This window comes from Halichondria panicea, chromosome 14 (genome assembly GCF_963675165.1).
Source record: "Halichondria panicea chromosome 14, odHalPani1.1, whole genome shotgun sequence".
NCBI classification, from domain to species: Eukaryota; Metazoa; Porifera; class Demospongiae; order Suberitida; family Halichondriidae; genus Halichondria; species Halichondria panicea.
Window position 1 is genome coordinate 2,886,255 of NC_087390.1, and position 19,509 is coordinate 2,905,763.

The 19,509-nt window shown below is 45.0% G+C and overlaps 3 protein-coding genes across 5 annotated transcripts; 1 reads left to right on the plus strand and 2 right to left on the minus strand.

The window, feature by feature from the left end:
• Positions 1-389: 389 nt before the first annotated feature.
• Positions 390-8,990, minus strand: LOC135347587 (integrin alpha-V-like). 2 transcript variants are annotated; one of them, XM_064545616.1, is made up of 23 exons: positions 8,843-8,990; positions 8,398-8,576; positions 6,767-6,885; positions 6,572-6,678; positions 6,094-6,285; positions 5,896-5,944; positions 5,470-5,619; positions 5,326-5,369; positions 5,166-5,225; positions 4,953-5,102; positions 4,628-4,816; positions 3,836-4,077; positions 3,620-3,678; positions 3,387-3,562; positions 3,076-3,329; positions 2,819-2,960; positions 2,326-2,612; positions 1,847-2,117; positions 1,599-1,775; positions 1,404-1,505; positions 1,130-1,255; positions 718-957; positions 390-665 (listed from the first exon to the last, which is right to left on the minus strand). In XM_064545616.1, the coding sequence occupies exons 1-23, from the start codon at positions 8,843-8,845 to the stop codon at positions 576-578; spliced, it is 3,408 nt and encodes a 1,135-aa protein (XP_064401686.1). In that variant the 5' UTR covers positions 8,846-8,990; the 3' UTR covers positions 390-575. The 2 variants fall into 2 exon arrangements, with proteins under 2 accessions (XP_064401686.1, XP_064401687.1); XM_064545617.1 differs by having other exon boundaries at positions 8,398-8,569; positions 8,843-8,950.
• Positions 8,991-9,073: 83 nt separating this feature from the next.
• On the minus strand, positions 9,074-19,470 carry LOC135347586 (ATP-dependent RNA helicase DHX8-like). 2 transcript variants are annotated; one of them, XM_064545615.1, is made up of 18 exons: positions 19,233-19,470; positions 19,074-19,141; positions 18,733-18,883; positions 18,102-18,425; positions 17,712-17,921; positions 17,339-17,436; positions 16,892-17,186; positions 16,383-16,733; positions 15,971-16,147; positions 15,342-15,614; positions 15,016-15,163; positions 14,446-14,744; positions 10,894-11,106; positions 10,512-10,721; positions 10,076-10,363; positions 9,899-9,987; positions 9,481-9,648; positions 9,074-9,234 (listed from the first exon to the last, which is right to left on the minus strand). In XM_064545615.1, the coding sequence occupies exons 1-18, from the start codon at positions 19,410-19,412 to the stop codon at positions 9,183-9,185; spliced, it is 3,594 nt and encodes a 1,197-aa protein (XP_064401685.1). In that variant the 5' UTR covers positions 19,413-19,470; the 3' UTR covers positions 9,074-9,182. The 2 variants fall into 2 exon arrangements, with proteins under 2 accessions (XP_064401685.1, XP_064401684.1); XM_064545614.1 differs by having other exon boundaries at positions 18,733-18,881; positions 19,069-19,141.
• On the plus strand, positions 11,806-13,194 carry LOC135347645 (uncharacterized). Its single transcript, XM_064545684.1, has 4 exons — positions 11,806-11,998; positions 12,160-12,371; positions 12,437-12,612; positions 12,726-13,194. The coding sequence occupies exons 2-4, from the start codon at positions 12,209-12,211 to the stop codon at positions 13,008-13,010; spliced, it is 624 nt and encodes a 207-aa protein (XP_064401754.1). The 5' UTR covers positions 11,806-11,998; positions 12,160-12,208; the 3' UTR covers positions 13,011-13,194.
• Positions 19,471-19,509: the final 39 nt, after the last annotated feature.

The following is a 19,509-nucleotide window of genomic DNA, read 5'->3' on the forward strand; positions in this document are numbered from 1 at the left end:
ATTGAAATATCAGATAGAAAATTTTCTCACTCAGTGCCATAATTATAATTTGCATAATAATTATTTATGGTCAGGTCTGTATAATTACATGCACTTATGGGTGAATGTGCATGTGTGGTATATGCATGATTGTCAATAACCTCGATTCCAGGCCGCTCCCAATTGAGAAAGAGGGGCTGGGATCGAGGCTAGTCACCGACATATAATAAGTAATAGCATGAGACTGATCAATGAAAATATACATATACCGGTACATGAAGGCAAGGGAGAGTTGCCTTCAATAAAACACGAGGATTATCATGCTGGGTTATATCGCGTTGACCCCTTCCCAAATCATGCCCTGAACACGACCGTGTAATACGAAGGGAACTGTATGGCTTAACCTTACACTGAGCGTGATATAGAATATACCGTCGCCTGCAATAATATGATTACAGCCATACACTTGATATTGTTTGATTCAAACGTAAAAGATATCAATTCAAAGACTGTAAGAATCCATTTCTAAATGAGTTGCAAATGAAAGATTTGTAGAATAAAAACAGCTATATGTGTGTACATGTACCTAATACTGTTCAAAGTTCAGTCTCCTCCCCATCATCGTCATGTACCCCTTGTGCAGGGTCAAAGTCCATAAACACATCCTCTTCAGCAGCAGCTGCCTCCTGTGTGATGTAGCATTAGAATGAATCATGAAATAAACAATATTGAACTCACGTTAAGCTCTCTCTCGAGCTCTGCTTCTTCTTCGGCTTCTGCCTCTTTCTCTTTCTCCTCGTCTACTGCCTCCCCTGTCACTACGTAACTCGTCAGCTCTGGTTGCCCCGCCCCACTCTGCGTGATACCGGGAATAGGGGGGATAGTCCGTCGTTGGAAGAACTCAGAATCAGTTTGTTCCACTCCATTGGACATATCGCCACTCTTCTTGTTCTTGTACCAGCGTCGGAATAGGCCACACTGTGACAATGTGTGTGTATGGGTGTGTGTGTGTATGATGGGTGTGTGTGTGGAGGGGGCGTAAGGTGTGCTGTAAGACTACACATATACAGTGTGTGTGTGGTGTGGGGAGTAAGGTGCGATATAAAACGACATAGTGTACTGTCAATTAAGACCGCTTTCTTGGACTCACCAATGCCAGTATTGAAATTATGGCCACCAGTACGATTATCCCCACTACCACGGCAATGACTACCACCCAGTACGGCACACACTCCTGCACCACCTCTGTCACTGCAGGTGACACGAGGAACGAAACCTACAAGAGAGAGAGAGAGAGAGAGGGGGGAGGGGGAGTAATAAACAAGACTCTGGTGTACAACATTGACAGGTGATCTCTGGTACTGTATGCACTGTACTACAGGTAGCTATACAAGTGTAACTCTCAACCCACTGCACCCACCCACCGTGCTCTGAGTGACGCTGTCCTCTCCCTGCCGTGGCAACAGTGTCTCCTTGATCAGCTGAGAGTAGATGGTCAGATCACCAACAAACTGAACACCAGGACTCTGTGTGTGTGTGTGTGTGGAGGGGGAAATAATTTCCGTATACAATTGTACTCAATCACTATCTAGCGCATGATGACAGAGTTGCAAACTTACAAAGAGTCTAGCGAAGAGAGTGAGCTCAGCGGGGGGTCCAGGGGTGGGGCCAAGGTCCGCTATGGTACAGAGGATCACACCACACGTAAACTGTCCCATACTATTACAAGCGGGGTCAATAGGTGGGGGTGGTCCCGTCCAGGGCGGGATGAACCCAGCTGGTTCTTGAATCACAGACTGTACATGTGTGCGTGTAGTTGTGCAAATGAAATGGAGAGTTCTTATTGTGTTAGGCACAACAAACTCACCAATCTCCTGGGTATGGCTTGATAGTGACTGCAGTTGATGGTCCCCGAGGTAGCGACAATCTCCGTGGGAATGAGGAGGGGGAAGTCCCTGTGTTCAACTGGCAGGTGTATAAGGAGGGTGGTCCGAGGGAAAGCTGTTCCATTGGTCGCCTCTCGTGAGTTGCGGACACTCACTCTGAAGGTGAGTAGTGGGCCAGTCTCGTTGAGAGGTATGGTGGAGGCATTACGATAGATAGTGTTCCGGAAGGCTATGTACCTCTCCTCCGACACACTACAAGGGGGAGGGGGAGGGGGAGGACTGATACATGTATACATACTAGACTAAGTCATTATAATTCTCTACATAGACAGTGATCATACCATAATTATCCTAAAATTCAATCAGTTTCATGCAGTTTTGCTATAATGCCTCAGAAATACCACACACACACACACATACACTCACACTGAGCTGATCCCACACCCACACACACACTCACACTGAGCTGATCCCATAGTCTCCGACAGCTTCAAGACGCACCTCCTTGCTAGCAGTGGAACTGATGTTGCCAGAAATACCGTCAATCACCAGAAACGTAAACTCAAGAGATTCAGTATCAAGAGGAATGCCCGACAAGTTGAAACCAAAGAAGAGCTCTAATTGCAGGGTCTTCCCTGCCAGGGTGGGGTTACGGAGGGCACATTCGACAGCTGTTGTGAAATTGCTGAGCTGATCGTTTATCAAGCGACTGTTGCACTCGGTAACAGCACTTGGACTCAGCGACACCTGGAGAGGGAGGGGAGGAATTAATCAAAGGCTTATTGAACTCATATTATATTCCACGTGAGTGCATGTGTTTAGTAGGGAATTATAATTATGCTTGACGATATAATGTTGCTAGCTTTAGTTAGCCATAAAAGTGGGCAAGTTATAATTTATATCATGGGTGTTATGTATGGTGCCCTCGAAAGTAGTACTGTACATGCACTTACGGAGTTTTCCAATACCATCCCCCGAGGCAGTTGTACGACCAGTGTGGGGCTGAGTCCATCATCACCAGCTGTGTTGCTCACGTTGACACGGTAACCAAACACGTTTGCAGACGCAAGCACCAGAGTGTTGTCATCTGACATACTACAGAAGAAAAATTATATAATTCTTGCATTTTGTTAAGCTCTCTATAGAATTATTCTTCCATGGTAACATTATACGAGGCGTCCAATCAGATTCTATATAGCACTATACTTACAAGTCCTCCTGTATGGATAGTTGGTAGACGGGCTCACATTCCAAGCTAGCACCACTGCTGCAGTTGACGTTGAAGTTAATATCGTACTCCAATGACAGGGGCATGGGGACATCTCCCCTCAGGTAGCGGCGCAGTATCGGGTGAAGAGCTCCGCCCAGTTTGTCGGAGGAGGGGGTGGAGTCAAGTGCGAGGGGTTGTGGGGAATCGTCAATGGAAAACTGCACTGATATCGGAGACGTGTCAGTGAAATCGGCCTGTGTGTTGGGATGATGATTATAATTATATAATCCAGCTGTTTTTGTTCAACTTACACTGAGTGCAAAGGTGAGAGGAGGTGCACAGACCCTGCCCACCTCCCCTGGAGTTTCCACGGTAACGGTATCGGTGTACGAGCTGCCTCCAAGTGTGGCATCACCACTAACGGAGTCCACCTGATAATGAGCAGCTCGTGACTTAGTCCCATCCACTGTCACCGTGTAACTCAGCGCTGGATCACATGACAGTCACATGATATTATACAAAGACAGAGGATTCTTAAACTCACCAAATCTTGTGACATTTCCAAACTTTGAATCAAATTGAAAGCAAGGAGTAATATCAAAACTGCAGAGACGAAAATACTGCATAATAAAACATAATTATGCTACGAGAAACATTTGCAATGGAACGATAGACTATACGTACATAATAGGTAAGTACATGTGAGACTGTAACAGCTATAGACAGGACAAGTTATGGTATCTCAAACCACCCTCCTCACCACGCAAGGTTGACGTTCTCTGATAGCTGGCACACCCGATCACTGTCGCCCAGTATGTCCAACGCTTCCCTCCGATTCTCGAGGTCAAAGGTCACGTTAACAAGGGGGCTGCTCCGATAAGAGGTCACGAGGTCACCCGAGAGGTCGCTAACTGTGATGTCAGGGTACCCGTTGCTATCAATATCCGTACCCCCTGTCACCTGGTAACCAAATACTGTTGCTCCTGGCTCAGCACGAATAATCTGTGGAGAAATGAAAGTCAATTAATGCAAATACAGTACACGTATTTTATAGCCGTCACCCTTGCATAGGCAAAACAGTGGCTGCAATAAAAAGGTGGCCTGCTAAAACACATGCAGGTTTAAATACAGTAGAACCTCGATTATCCGGCCCTCCATTATCCGGAACCTCGATTATCCAGCTTGGCAATGTTCTTTTTAGAAAATAGGCGTGTCCCTGAAATGCGCATGCGCGTTGCAGTGTTACTATGGAGACAGGCCTGCTTATCTTCTGCGCATGCGCAGATAACCATGTGGCACTGCTGTTTATCAATAAAGTGGGTGGATCAAGGTGTGGTTTATCTATTCCATTATCCGTTATCCGGCCTGCCTCTGGAACCAAGGTTTCTGGATAATCGAGGTTCTACTGTACACGCTATGGAGATTAGATCCCATTAACATGCCATGGTTATATTATAATAGAGGGTGGCTGTGTACGCTGCTTACAAGGCACATGTAACTACTGACAATAGACAGGTCTTGACTGTGTACAAGTGGAATACGTATTACTGACCTGAGGGTTGTTAGCGGTGAGGCCAGAGGGAGTTCCCCTGTAAACGTAGACCACTCCCTCTCCCTCAAAAGGTGCTGACACAGCAATATCGTCAATGCCATCCAGGTTAATGTCTCCGATATTCTCGACAACCAATCCAAAGCGTCCACGAGATGAGGAGGGTGCTTCGATGACCGACTCTTCTGTGAACTGTGTGAGGAGTGTGTGAGGAGTGTGCGGGTGAGTTGGAGATAATTATGAGAGAGATTGGAATAAAATGTAGCTTTGAATTAGCATGCCAGAAATGAAAACTACAGTTGCTGTATTGCTATGGTTAAGCTCTCACTGGATTGGCTGTGTTGCCAGTGTGAGTGTACACGTAGATACGCCCCCTCTCCCTATTACACAACGGACAGCCAATCACGAGACTGTCCAACTCTCCACTCTCAGGGTCAAAGTTTACCACGGCAAAGTCATAGCCAAAGTAACCATCAGCCTAAGGATAGGAAAATAGCAACAATCAACAAACTTCTAAAATTGAAATATATATTAAAAATACCTCTTTTCCGATAATTGAGGTCACTGTTACCAAGGTAACGCCAATTGTTAGAATCTCCACCTGAAAAATATAACAGTATATAGACACGACATTTAATTGGAACTATTCATTAGATACACAATTATGCAACTGCTAAATGAGATCATAAAAATTAACTTACACTTCCAAAATGGTCTTCGTTTCTTGGAGCACTGGTAACAATCTCTGCAGTGTGTGTGTGTGTGGGGGGGGGGGGGAGTAACTATGAGATTAGACAAAAAATACATTGATTTTTTATGTACGTGTTAAGTTTTTGTAAACTTACGTCTGATGCCTGGGGTAGTGAAGAAGCCACTTTCGATATGGTAACCGGTGAGAGGTAGGAATGAGGACACACCTCCTTCACTGGAGAGCTCGTCCGTCCCCAGGAGGGTGGAGTTTAGACTGGTGAGGAACACCTGACCCGTGGGTACCGCTAGAGGAGAGGAGGGGGATATACTCACACACTATAAGCATTCATTACACATGCAAAACGAGAGAATTGTAGGCCATAAAGAAATGGCTCATAATTATTGTAGCGCTATCAAAAAGCTAAAAATTAATGTGGGCACTGAACTCAATACTGGCCAGAACACTAACTTGAAGGCCTGGGCCATACTTTGCTGGGGCTAAACGCTATCGTTGATCCATGCTATGTATGTATGTATGTGCTGCTACATTTACATGTACGCGGTAGACAACATTCACTCACGCTGACTTCCACTCAGTACGCTCCCAAAGACCAATCTCTCACTGCCAGCCTGCATGAGAAAGGTGTACAGTGAAACAAACCACCTCAAGGACAAATAGACCATGTAGCTATAGATATAGCTACAACTCGTGCCGCTTTAAACGAGCCATTTACGTCACGTTTGTTGATGCTTAAAACATGTTTGAGGGTGTCGGTTACCTGTCCTACAATGCCAGTGTCCACTCCGGCTACACGAAGAGAAGGAACATCACCAGAGAACAGTTGAAGCGGTGTGGCCGAGTTGAGGTCAGAGTCTAGTATGATACAGCGACCGTTAGGATCTGCAACCTGGTACTGGACACCACTGACTTGAATGATGGTGGGTCGGTTTATGTAGAGGGGGGCACACGCCTGAGGGAGTGTGTGAATAGTGAGGGTGTGAGAATGTTGAACAGTGAGGGTATGGGGTGTGTGAATAGTGAGAGTGGGGTGTGTGAATAGTGAGAGTGTGAGGATGTGTGAATAGTGAGGGTGTGGGGTGTGTGAATAGTGAGGTGTGGGGTGTATGAATAGTGAGGGCGTGTGAGGGTGTGTGTGGCAGAGTGTGAGGTACATGTAGATGGTACACGTATATATTGCTACATTATCTGTGGGTCTTGCTTTGGTCTTTAGTGTATAAATGGGCTGACTCACTCACCACCACATAATTGTCAAAGCTCCTCAGAGAGTAGCCGAGCAGCTGGTCTGTGTACGCCAGTGACAGGGTGGAAGGTTGAGCAATGAAAGGATCATCTCCCCTCACATCTGTAGGGTGGAGGGCATGTACGGCAAAAAGATGAGGTAACCGATTATTATTATAAATGTGCATGCAGAGAAAATTTGTGTAGCTCACTCAATTTTGACTGGAACACATCCTCGAACTGACAGGATCCACCGTGGATATAAGGACAGCTGTAGACTCCGCCCTCTCTGACAAACTGGCCGTCTACCTTGGGGGCACTCACAAGCACCCTGTGTGTGTGTGTGTGGGAGGGGTGGGAGGAGAGTGTGTGTGTGGGTGGTGGTGGATGCTACTCATATCTGCTACCCATATCTACAGTACTGGTGTAGAAATAATCTGTAGACATTAAATATAGTTACAGATTGAGAGCTGTCTTCAAAGGGCACTTGGCATGATTATTAAATTACAAGATAGTTGGAACAAGACAATACACAGCCACAGTATAATATTATAGTACCATTTCAAGAAGGAGGGCATGAAGAATCTAACAACATTGCAATTAAGGAAGCTCAAAGTGATTGGTGTGTAATTGGTGTTGCATTGCAGCATAGCAATGCAGTGTTGCTAGGCAAGGGAAGCCTGCTGTGCATTCCTGCACCAAGTGTAGTCGTCAGCTAAGAACAGTTATTAGTGCCAATGAGTGTCTTCTTGTGATTAACTTCAGTGCATCTACCTCAAATTTAAAAGCTTCAACTATAATAGCGTGAATTTGTAGTTAAACAAGAGCTACAGTATAAAATAATAGATCTCCTATTCAGAATTTTAACCTCAATATGTTGTGAATTTGTGGAATAGTATTTAATATCTATATGCGCTGCTTGCATCCATGGTGATTGGATTATGCATTAGTGAAACATGAGCAGGCATTAGCTTACAAGAGCTCTCCCCACAAACCCTTGCAGTGGTGGATTGAAGCCCTTCAGAAACCTAACAACAGTGACAGACTAGCTCACTAATCTAACCATAGATTGAAGAGTTAGAGGGATAGGAAACGGAGTGGTGCACGTGATGATTTTACATTGAATCTGCAGTGGAGCCTCGAAAATTATCCGCGCTACGCCCTATGAACGAGGCTATTAACCACATTTTTGCCGGGTAACTCCCAAAGCTGTGTTTCCTCGAGACATCATCTCTTTCAGCAACTTATAACACGCCTAGTCCATGAGCCACGTGTAGTACTTGCTAATGACTGACCACACCCAGTAAAAAGAGACTTTCCAATAAAGTTATATGTTCCCAATGCTGTTTTAGAGCTATTGGAACATGTAACGTGTAAGCGTGCTGGTTATGACTACTACAATAGGTATAGACCTTGAAATATAAGTGAGTTGCACGGACTAAGCACAGTTACTTGTAGTTTATTATGCACTGAGTGTAGAAATAGATATTGTTGTGATGGCCTCGATTAAACCGCAGCGTAGCGCGGATGTTACTCGAGATACCAACCGTTTCCTATCCCTCTAACTCTTCAATCTATGATCTAACGAAGAAAAATTTTGCATTTTCAAGTGCTACCCTGTCTCTTTTCTCTCTCTTACAAGTATTCCTACTCATCGAGCTATACAAAATGTGAAAATAGCGTATTACTACAGTTTTGCGAGTGCTTATGACGTCGCGAAAATAAACTACTTAATCCTTGTTCGTAAAGTTGTATCAAATTTTCTGCTGATTTAATCAAACAAGTTTTTCACTCGCAAAACCTTATAGTAATAATTATAGTAACAGTATTAACGAGAACTTACGTCTTACGACCGTCTGAGAACTGGTGCTGAGTCAGCGTAAAGCCGAAGCCCACCTCACTCCCGTTAAGCACCCCACTGTTCACGACTGTGGGGGTCAGGGGATCAATATTGAGTCCCAACACGCCCTGAAGCATCGCTAGCAGTAACAGACTATAGGACCACATCTGGGCACCTGAACACTGGGAAGAGGAGAAAAAATTTTATTATGACAAGAGACAATAATAGTCTCACGTACTTGCTATAAAATAAAATAAATGCTGTGTGTTCATGCATGCTGTTGTAACAGCAGATATGGCTATAGTACAAGTTAGACACACATGCAGTGACCACATGCATGGCTATTTAGGCAACAGCATGCTCTAGCTAGCTATAGCAATACTAAACTGAACTCAGTGAGCTCTATATAGCTAGACAACTACAGCTAGGCTGATACATGCTTACTCACCATGTAATTGTAGGTAGGCACTTTCTCAACACGCTCAGCTCGAAAACCTGTAGCTAGCTAGGGCTATTGTATGATTGTGAATCAATAATTAACTATTAAATGCATGGTGTGGTTAATATTAGAAATACCACAGGAAGACCTGCAATTCATAAACAACTTGACAACCTCTTAGCAGCCAAGAATGAGTCATGAATGCCAAAACAGCACACAATGCATGCACAATAATAGTCATTCTATATAACAATGTACAGCAGCAAAAAGTATATACTCGAAAGTGAAGGGTAAATTAGTACGCACAAATTGAATGGCTATTGTTCTGTTGTACGTAATTACTTGTCCATCACTTTCTGACTTTCTGGTGAGATATTCTCCAAGAATTTGGCTCCTCATACCTAGAGGGGAAAGGGGTGGGTGTGGGTACATGTATCGGGACAATTCATAAAACCAATAGCAAAAATATAATGCTACATATTAGAGATGGATAGAAATAACTATTTGCAGTGCGATCATTAAAGCCCTACGAGCTGACTAACGTTTCTTCTGTACACACACAATATTAGTGGAAAAGCAATTCAGAACTATATACAGCACTGCATATATGTATAGTGGTAGTCACATGACGCCAGTATTGCACGCACCTGTTGTAGAGAGGTTCAATTCTTTCTTGTCTCTTCCTCTTGCTCAGTCTGGTGGGATCAGAGAATCTAAAGAAGGCAGGTGCAAACTCTACCAGCCATTTCGGGTCAATAGAAGTGGTCTCTCTCATGTACTCTTTGGTGGTGAGCACTAGCTCATGGTAGATGACCCTGAGGGGAGTTGTCATGACTACAAGATGTGGAGAGTATATACTTACATACATCAAGCACACAAATAGTCAATAATCTGTAAATAATCCTCTAAATTGATAATAGGAGATACCTCCTACATGTATATTATTATATACAAAGGAGAGTTTTTTTCGTTCTCAAATTCAAATTCTCATGGCATGCATGTACTTAAATACCTTCAAATAAAGGATTCCTATACTATGTACAAAAAGGGTAAATATTTACATACCAATCCGGCTGTCTGTTGAACAGAGCACTGGAGGGATGAATATAAACAGTCTGACTATCCACTGTGGTCTTGTAACCTTCCTGAGGGTCCTGGGAACAGAGAAAACAATTTGTTACTGCATCTAGAGTACAATACATACTACACGATTGTGTGCATGACTTTTTGACAATTTCTTACCTTTCTGGCAGCGTTTCTGAAAAAACCAGAACAGATAGCTTTCTGAACCTTAGCAACAGCTTTGCCACAAGACACCACGTCCAGTTTATGTCTGTCCATTATCCCCAGCATCTGTTTGCGAATGTCCTGTGCCCTTCGAAGACTCCTTGCCTGAACAAAGTTCTCGAAACACCACGGATTGGAGAATTTGTTGTTCCTCCAGGCATTGTAGACGGCCAGTAGTGTGAGGTGGTCGCCCTCAGGCTGGTGAAACTTGGCCTTGCGTTGATCAGCTATGGCTTGCTTCTCCTGTGAGGGATGGGTGGGTGTGGTAGGGGGGTTGGGTAGGGGGTGGAACGATACGTACAGGAACCATAATTGTATGCTAAAGTGTCCCTTACAAACAAAACAAAACACTCTTAACTGTTAACACCACACCCACTCATGTCACACCCACTTTTGGCCTGTAGAAGACATTCTGCACGGAGAGCATGGAGACAATCGTCAGCACCTCTTCACTGCAGCCCAGATGTACCGACTGTATCAACATCTTGCTGAGCTGTGGCTCCAGCGGAAACTCTGCCATTCTCCGCCCTAATCTAGTGAGGAGCCCCTCGTCGTCAAGCGCTGATAACGAGTGCAGCTGCTCCATGGCCGAGATCATTGTCTGGAGGCAGGAATAGAGAAGAAGAATACACATAAAGGAACATTTGAATGTTTCATTTTGCTACTATTTGAGAGCGGCCTCTGATCAAGTATACACGGTAAATTACAATCCAGATACACATACATTGTACGCAGCCAGTAGTGGCTACCCAAACTAACTCATTCTACAATACCTCCATGGGAGGGGGGTCCATGAAGTCGAACGAGAGGAGGTCGTTGATGCCCATAGCTTTCAGAGAGAGCACCGTGGAAGCGAGGTTGGTCCGTTGTATCTCAGGAACTGCCGTGGGTAACATCTCGTCTCTGTACGCTCTCTCGGTATACAGTCGGTAACACTTCCCGGGACCAGTGCGCCCGGCACGACCAGCTCGCTGTTTAGCCTGGGCCTGTGTGTGTAGAGTGGTGGGTGGGAGTGGTGTGTGTAGAGTGGTGGGAGTGGTGTGTGTGGAGAGTGGTAGGTGGGAGTGGTGTGTGTAGAGTGGTGGGTGGGTGAGGGGGTTGAATTATAACATGTCACAAATTTATTGTGATAGAGGATTTCAAGAGCTACAAAATGCATGTTTTAAACCTGAAAATTGAACATTATGGGCTCTCAAAAGTAACACTGTATCCACAGTGTCTGGTAAAGGGTCATGTGTGTTCAAAGTTACATATCCAAATGAGGCTCTTGCATTTGTTTTGTAGCCCTCTGAAACACTTATTATTGGCGTGTTGTGTCTGTGTTTGCAGGAACTGAAGGCTGTATGCAAGAGTTAGGGGCCTGTAAATTGACTGCCATATTACTTTGTAGTACCGGGTAATAATTTTTAGTTGTCCATGGCATAGCTACAAATCACTTCAGTGCTGTACTATAGTCTCCCCCCCCCCCCCCCTGTAGTTTCCATGGACATGGAATCATTAGGTGCTTTACCACCAGACACGCTGATGGTAGAGGCAATAAGAGAAAGGGCACAGCTTCCTGGAGGAACTAATAAATTAACTGGGCAGTAATGTATTATTGGGTTTTTTGTTGTTCTGCACAGCTTCTAAATCATCCGCGGCTTCTTATTGAGGGTAGATAAACACTTAGCAGCCCCTCCCACACATCTAACAGGTGCAGTCAAGGGCATACGCCCTTGGTGCAGTGTTGTACAAACAATAATTATTGTTGGATTTGAAGAATGAAAGCCTTACTGCTCTGTGCTCTAGCGCTGTACTGTAGTGTACAGGCAGCTCATGCCACCCAGATGCCTTCTTGAAATCCAGGCCAACAGCCATAAGAGATGACTTCTGTTTCAGGTACTGTAGCTGTATGATTAGTCTACACATTGCCTTGATCGTTTATATAGCTATCTACGTCTACGTGTACACCTAAATTATAGCTACATTCCACATTGCAGTGAATATTGAACCAGTAGGTTTAGCTATAATGCACTAACTGTGCCCCCCTTCATTTATAGTTCTACGGTGTACTCGGCCCGGGTGGTTGGTGCCGTGTGTAACTGCGTCATGGGGACCACTAACCTGAGATGTGTCAACTACACCACCCAAGCTGACTCCACGCTGACCGCCGAGGTGATGACCATGGGGGCGTGTGAGGGTGCCACATTCAAGAACATGTACACACTCGGCATGTGCGCCAATCTCAGCAGTGCACTGTCTGTGAACACAGGTAGATTTAACTCATTATTTGTACTACCTACGTACTACCTAAACATTGAACTGTCTGTCCCCCAGCTATAACGGACACGTCTGGTCTTCCCACTTTGAACTTGACAGCACAGGCAGAGTTTGGCAGGTGTCCAAACGTGTGCCCATTCAATAACGTTACCAATGACTACGACACTATGAACAACCCGTGCCAGTATACTATAGAGCTAATAGAAATATTCAAGCCTATAAATGCTACATTTGTAAGTTGATACTGCCTAGATATGACAATTAATACATGTAGGTACGTGTGTACTGTAAAAATTAAAATTAGGATCATCTTACCCCCCCCCCCCCCACACACACACGGCAACAGAACAACCCATTGATGGTGAATGGACCTGATGTTCTCACAACATGTGGTAACTCCAATAGACGTCTGACCATTGGTGAGACGTATCTGGTCGGAGTGGGTGGGGCTTGCAACCCAATCTCTGCGTGGTCGACTCTGGATACCTACTCTGAGAGTGAGTTAGATCTCCTCCGAGACCTGAGTGCTGACATGGGGCTGGTGTGTGCTGGGGCTCTGGGTACAGTGCCCTCCATCGTGACTCTAGTGCTCTCTCTACTCCTCATCTTCATCGTGGTAGTGGCCGTCTGAACTATTAAACGCTGGCTGTACACTATTTTATTGTGCTAAATTTGTATGACTGTATTTGCTATGGACATTAAGTGTTTCCTCCATGTATTTTTTTAACCCATTATGACTGTACATTGTACATGTATTTATCAATTATGTTATTGTTTATCAATAGTGATGACTGTATAATTTGCAAGCTCTGTCATTATTTTGCTTTGTACCTATAATTTTATTACGAAGAACAAATACCGTAATATAAAGAGGAGCTTAATGAAACAGAAGTCTAAATAGCTAGAAATGATCTTCATCTTCAAGGATAGAAGCAAAGATCTAGTGTTGTTATGACATCTGCATTCCTGTCAATGAAAAACTATGGATCTGCAAAAAGGTCAGAGTTCACAATAACTGCTGCTCCTGGCAGTAGCTTTGCAGCTCTTTTTTGAGTATTGTAGCTACAAACAGCTAGCGCTTTAGTGCATGGCTAACTCATGTGCGAACAGATGATGCTATGGAAAAGACTGCAACAGCATTCACTAAATCATTCTACAAGTAAAATTAGCCATAACTAGAGAAAGGAGTCTTAGTTACCCGAGGCACGCGTGGGCGGCCACGGGTATAGTAGTCGTCTAGTTTATCTTTTGTAATGTGTGAGTCTACTCACCTGGACATCACAGCACTGCGTTTACAGCATGGATAGCTTTCACACAATAAGTTATTAGTTTTAACAATTGTATGATTTCGATGTTAGAGCTTCGTTGTCGAGCAAAAACTGAACTTGCACGTTGGCAGCAGCTAGCTAACTACATGCAGCCTTTATTCAAGGTACCCTACGTATTTGCAGCTAAAGTGATCCCGTACCAGGAACAATGGAAAAGGGTCACTACAATAGAAAGCTATAATTGTGACTGGTTTGTTGCTCTGTTTAGCAGACACTGGGATCCTATTTCAGGAGACATACTTCACTGAGACTCTAGGCTTCTTTGCTGTGATCCTAGACTAGGTTTAGGATCTAGTCCACTGTGCATGCCTCATGTACGGCTAAAACTTCGTTCTCAAATGTTTCAGCATGCCTCCAGTCTGGTTAGTTTTATTGCTTGCGCTGTGCTAGACAGCTCAGTCATACATCACTACATGCACTGCATTATATTACTCTTCTGGTTTCTTTATAATCATGTCACGAGCCAAGGGTTTGCACTTTAGTGCTCTAGTTTGCAAATCCACAAATCAAAATCCAAGAGAACGTCACTAGAAGCCTATAGAAGCTGTTAGTTTTGCAACCGTTGAGCAGTATAGCAGGAACACAAACACAACACACACAAGACACAGTCATACAGCTTTACCGTATTCCTTGTGCGGTTACGCCTCGAGGCATAATTAATTATTACAAGAAACTTGTGATATAAAATGTATGGATCATTGCTACACATGTATATATATATACACAAGGTACATGTACCTGTGATATAGGGGTGACCACTAGAGCATCTAGCCCGCTCTTTGAGTTGTACACCTTCTGCTTGACAAATCCAGGGTCCACAACATAGTAAATACCGTCAATGGTCAGTGACGTCTCAGCGATATTGGTGGCTATCACACACTTCCTCGTTCCGGGAGGAGCGGGGTCAAATATCCTCGTCTGCATTTCGGAGGGGAGGGCAGAGTATACAGGGAGGATTAGCAGCTCCGGCACTTCAGGGCCGAGGGACTTCATTCGCTCAAAGAGGATCTCACATGACGTGTCAATCTCCTCCTGACCTACGTGTACGTACAATCATGATGTGAGAGGTACAGACACACTTTGGGAAAGCTAGGGTATACATTTTTTGTATTACATTGGGCATTACGGTGAAGTCAAAGATGACAAGTATACACACACTTTACTTGCACAGGTGCAGAAGCAGTATATTAGTATAACACAGGATGAGCGATGAGCTCAAGAGTTGGTAGGTTTGAGTAATTACTAGGACATGACTTCGTACCACTGTACATGTACATACACAATCAGTAACCCTAACAACCCATGCACCTGTGAGAAACACGAGAATGTCTCCAGGTGGTTCGGTAAGGTGTATCTGCATGACAGCGATGAGTGCAGCGTCAAGGTAGTCAGTCTCCGCCTCCCTAGTGTAGAGGATGTCCACAGGGTGGGTGCGGCCAGGGATGGTGAAGATGGGCTGTAGGGAGGGAGAGGGGTACACACATTAAGCAAGTGATTCAGTACACCATATCTTTATTATATATACTGCCCAGGGTGAATGCTACTACATGTACACATATACAATGTAGCTGAAAACAAAACTTAATTTAATCCACATACATTGTACACAGATACATGTATATGCATGTACTCACAGCCTCGTAGAAATAGGACGAGAATTTGACTGAGTCCAGCGTTGCCGAGGTAACAATCAGCTTGAGATCAGGCCTCTTCTTGACGGCTTTTTTAAGCAGCCCAAACAGCACGTCGGTGTGAATGGTCCGTTCGTGAGCTTCGTCCAACATGATAATGGCGTACTGTTTCAGGTCACCGTCGATGAGGCACTCCCTCAGCAGCATACCGTCCGTCATGTACTTGATGAGGGTCTCTTGCGAGGTCACGTCCTCGAACCGAATGGTGTAGCCAACCTGGGGGGGGGGGGGGGGGTACGATGAAGACAAGTACATGCCATACTGTGTATTGCCTAATAATTATTAGCAAAAATACTATCCTATTGTGCACCATATAAAGCTTCACTGAAATACGTCCAATCAGTTTTCTGTTCAACTAGTACATGTGAAAGCCGTGTAGGTACATTGGAGATAAGATACACGACTGTACAACAGTGAATTAATTATTACACAGCTGCCAGGCACAGTCGCACACAATACACTTACGTCACAGTACATGTACATAATTATACTGTAATACATTTATAACACACAACATTGCAGGTATGCAGTAACTATAGTACACGAAGCCAAGTAGACTGTTGGAGACCCACCTCTTGGCCCAGCCTACAGCCAAACTCTTCCGAGACTCTCTTAGCAACGGACATAGCAGCCACCCTACGAGGTTGAGTGCATCCTATCTTCCCACGTATGCAGAAGCCCGCCTCTGCCAGATACTGTGTGATCTGGGTAGTCTTACCACTGCCTGTCTCACCAATTACCACCAGGATCTGGGAGGGGAGGAGGAGGGAGACAAGAGTAGCTGGGCAGAAATTTGAAGTAAAACACTTTTTGACAACATGAGAGCTACATGTACATACATGTAGCCCAGTGTTAATAGAACATGCATGAATATGTGCATAAAACATGTACAGGAATGGTTTACACTAGTACAGCTGCATGATGACAAAAAAGTGGCACTTCTCTCACTTGTGGCAGTTCTAAGAAATGCAATATTTAACTCACCTGATTATCTTTGACAGCCTGTACAAGATTTTCCTTCAGTTTATAGATAGGGAGCCCCTGTCGTTGTTCTAGTAACGAGAGCGGAGTCTTCTTTCCATAGGACGCCTTGTTGCCGCCAAAGGAAGCCTTCTTCCACTCTGGCATCTCAGGGGGGGCTGCGAGGGTCTGAAATTCAGCGGCTAAATGTCGTCCCCCTGTCCCCCCTCCAGGAACGGGATCGATCCACGTCTTGCCGATGTCACGAGGAACATTGTCCATATCTGCCTCTCGTTGAGCTTGTCTCAACTCTCGTCGCTCTTTGGAGAGGGCGCTCTGAGTCATGGCCGCACGCTGCAGGGACCCGTCAGGATTCTGGGAGGAAGGAGTGAAGACAGCACAATAGGTAAAAAAAAACTTCAGCAAATGTTATGTACTGCATAGAGGCAAAACCACTATTCTTTAACTACCTATACATGCAGACCAAAATGTAGTTATCTCTCAGCACACAATGATAAACTCCGCCCCCTCACCTTCACGATCCTGACGGGGCTGATACTAACGGTGAGTTTGGTTTGTCCCCGTAGAAACACAGGCTCGTCGTCTACAATCTCTATCTCTATATCCTCGTCTGAACCCGGGTCATCGCCTCCAGGCAGTATACCTGTCTCCTCGTCAAAGCCAGGGTAATCAGAGGGGTCCAGTACGCCGGCAGCTATCAGTTGCTTGATCTCCCATTTCTCTGGAGACGTGAGTCGAGTCATACCTCGCTGGGCACTGGGTTGTTGCTGGTCTTCCGCACGCACAAGGCCACTCATGTGAGCAGGTCTGACGGAGGGGGGGGGGGGGATTTACAGTCAGTAATAAGTCTATGCAATATTCGTTGTACATGTACGTACATGTACATGTATGTAGATATCAACATCATCAGCACAAAAGAATGCTACTTCAGAACCACCCCCTCCCCTCCCTTCACACACCTGTCAGGGTTCCTTGCACCGTGGTCCTGTGACTCTCCTCCCACCAGTAGTCGGTTCACCTCCAGGTTCAAGTCCGAGCCTGTCCTCTGGTCCACGTCCTGAAGGTGGGCGGGGCATTAAAGCTTCGTACAGCACGTATCTCTGTACTGTACACACCACACAAACGTGTAATCTTACAGAGGTACTACTTAACCCCCTGAGCAGTGTGTGTGTCTAGCCAGCTGTCAATGCGACGCTACCTTCCAGCTATTCCCCCCTGGGTAGCTCACGTTAAGTACAAGATCTATCATTTTCATTCAACCGTACTAGCCAAATCAACTGCTATTCTGTACAGATATATCTTACACTGTACGTACATGCACACGTATTGTACCTTCATGGAGAGGCCAATCTTGCCGCCACTGATGGAAAGAATTTTGACCTTCACCCTCTGACCTCTGCTAACAACCTCTGCGACCTCCTTGACACGCCCCTCTCTCCTCAGCTGTGAGACGTGGACCAACCCCTCGTGACGACCTCGCACACCCTCTAGCTGAACGAAACACCCGAAGTTCATTAAGCTTGTCACTTTGCCATCGTAGATCTGTATGTGTGTGTGAGTGTGTGGGTGTGTGTGTGTGTGTGTGCGTGTGTGGGGAGGGGGTATGTAAATTGCCTGTGAATTTAGACGGTATACACAGTGTGTAAAGTAAAATAAAGCTCTAAGCAACATACTAAATTTGTAATGGCTGTTACTGCAAATGAACTTCTATATAGCACTTACACCAGATACTTCTGGTTGCGACGGTTGCAATGGTTTCTCTTCCTGTCGTTCTCTACGGTCAGACCTCGGTGACGGTGATCTCCTATAACGCCCCCTATCATGTGACCTGTCATACGACCTGCTCCGGTGACGTCTATGTCTGTCACGTGATCTGCTTCGTTTGTCACGTGACCTACTCCTGCTCCGTCTATCTCGATGATGTCTCCTCTCCCGACTTCGTGAGCGATGGCGTCTGTCATCTCTGCCCCTGTGTTCTCGGACGGGGGAGCTCCTCTCATGAGTAGAGGATGATTGCTTAGGGTCTGCAGGCATTAGAGCCTCCAGCTGCAATAAAGGAATAAAAAAGAAACGACACTTTTACAAACATGTACAGTACATATATACATTGGGCAGCTGTATACATGACTTGTAATAATAATACCCTTCACAAGAAAAGGGGGAGATAGTGAGAGATACAATGTAGAGGGAAAGAAAAGGGAGAGAGTGTGAGGAAAGGGGGAAAGAATGAGCGATACATACATACATGTACACATACACTAATGTGCTGTGTTTTACACTACACTGAGACGTATATTGTACACTCTTACTGCACAATCTGTACAATGGTGTACAACAATGTCTTTCCTCTCACCTCACTGAGTGCATCCTTGGCAACCTGCACGTCTCCCTCGTTCGGTTTCAGAAGCTGTTGCACTTCGCTCTGGTTGTCAGGGAGACACAGTCCGGGGAACGCCTCCCTCTTTGGGTCAGGGGGCATGTCAGGCTCCTCCTTTTTATTGCCTGCATGAATGGGGGAGGTACATGCATGTATACTGTATGTTTCACTAGCTAACAAACTGAGGAAATTGTAAATAGACAGTCATTATACATGTAGTAGGCGTGGCAAGGAAGGCGTTAAAGTAAAACTATAACTATTTAGGGCGTTTCCAACATGCGGTGCAGTGTATCCGACATCATCTCAACGAACCTTTCTTCTTCTTCTTTTTCTTGGGTGGTCTCATTGTCTGGATCAAACGCAGGAGGTTCATAGCTAACGAGTCCTGTATGTACACATACGATAGAGATCAGATATCGTTTAATTGAACTCGCTAGAGGAATATACTACAACCATCGCTACAGTGACGTACATACCGGAAACTCCGCTCCATTCTCAGCTAGGACAGACTTGAAAGCCTCCAGAGAGGGGTGTTTCTCAGCCAATGCAATCACAAACTCGGCTAAAACTTTGTCATTTATACCCAGATGGTTCTCCAGCTCAGTGCATATCTTGGACACGAGTGAGAGTTCTTCTAACTTCAACAAATCCTCCATCTTTAAAACTTTGTCCACATGGTATGTTCAATTGAGGGCGGCTAAAAAGCAATTAGATCACCCTCGGAATCAGGACGGGGATTAATAGGCCATTTTA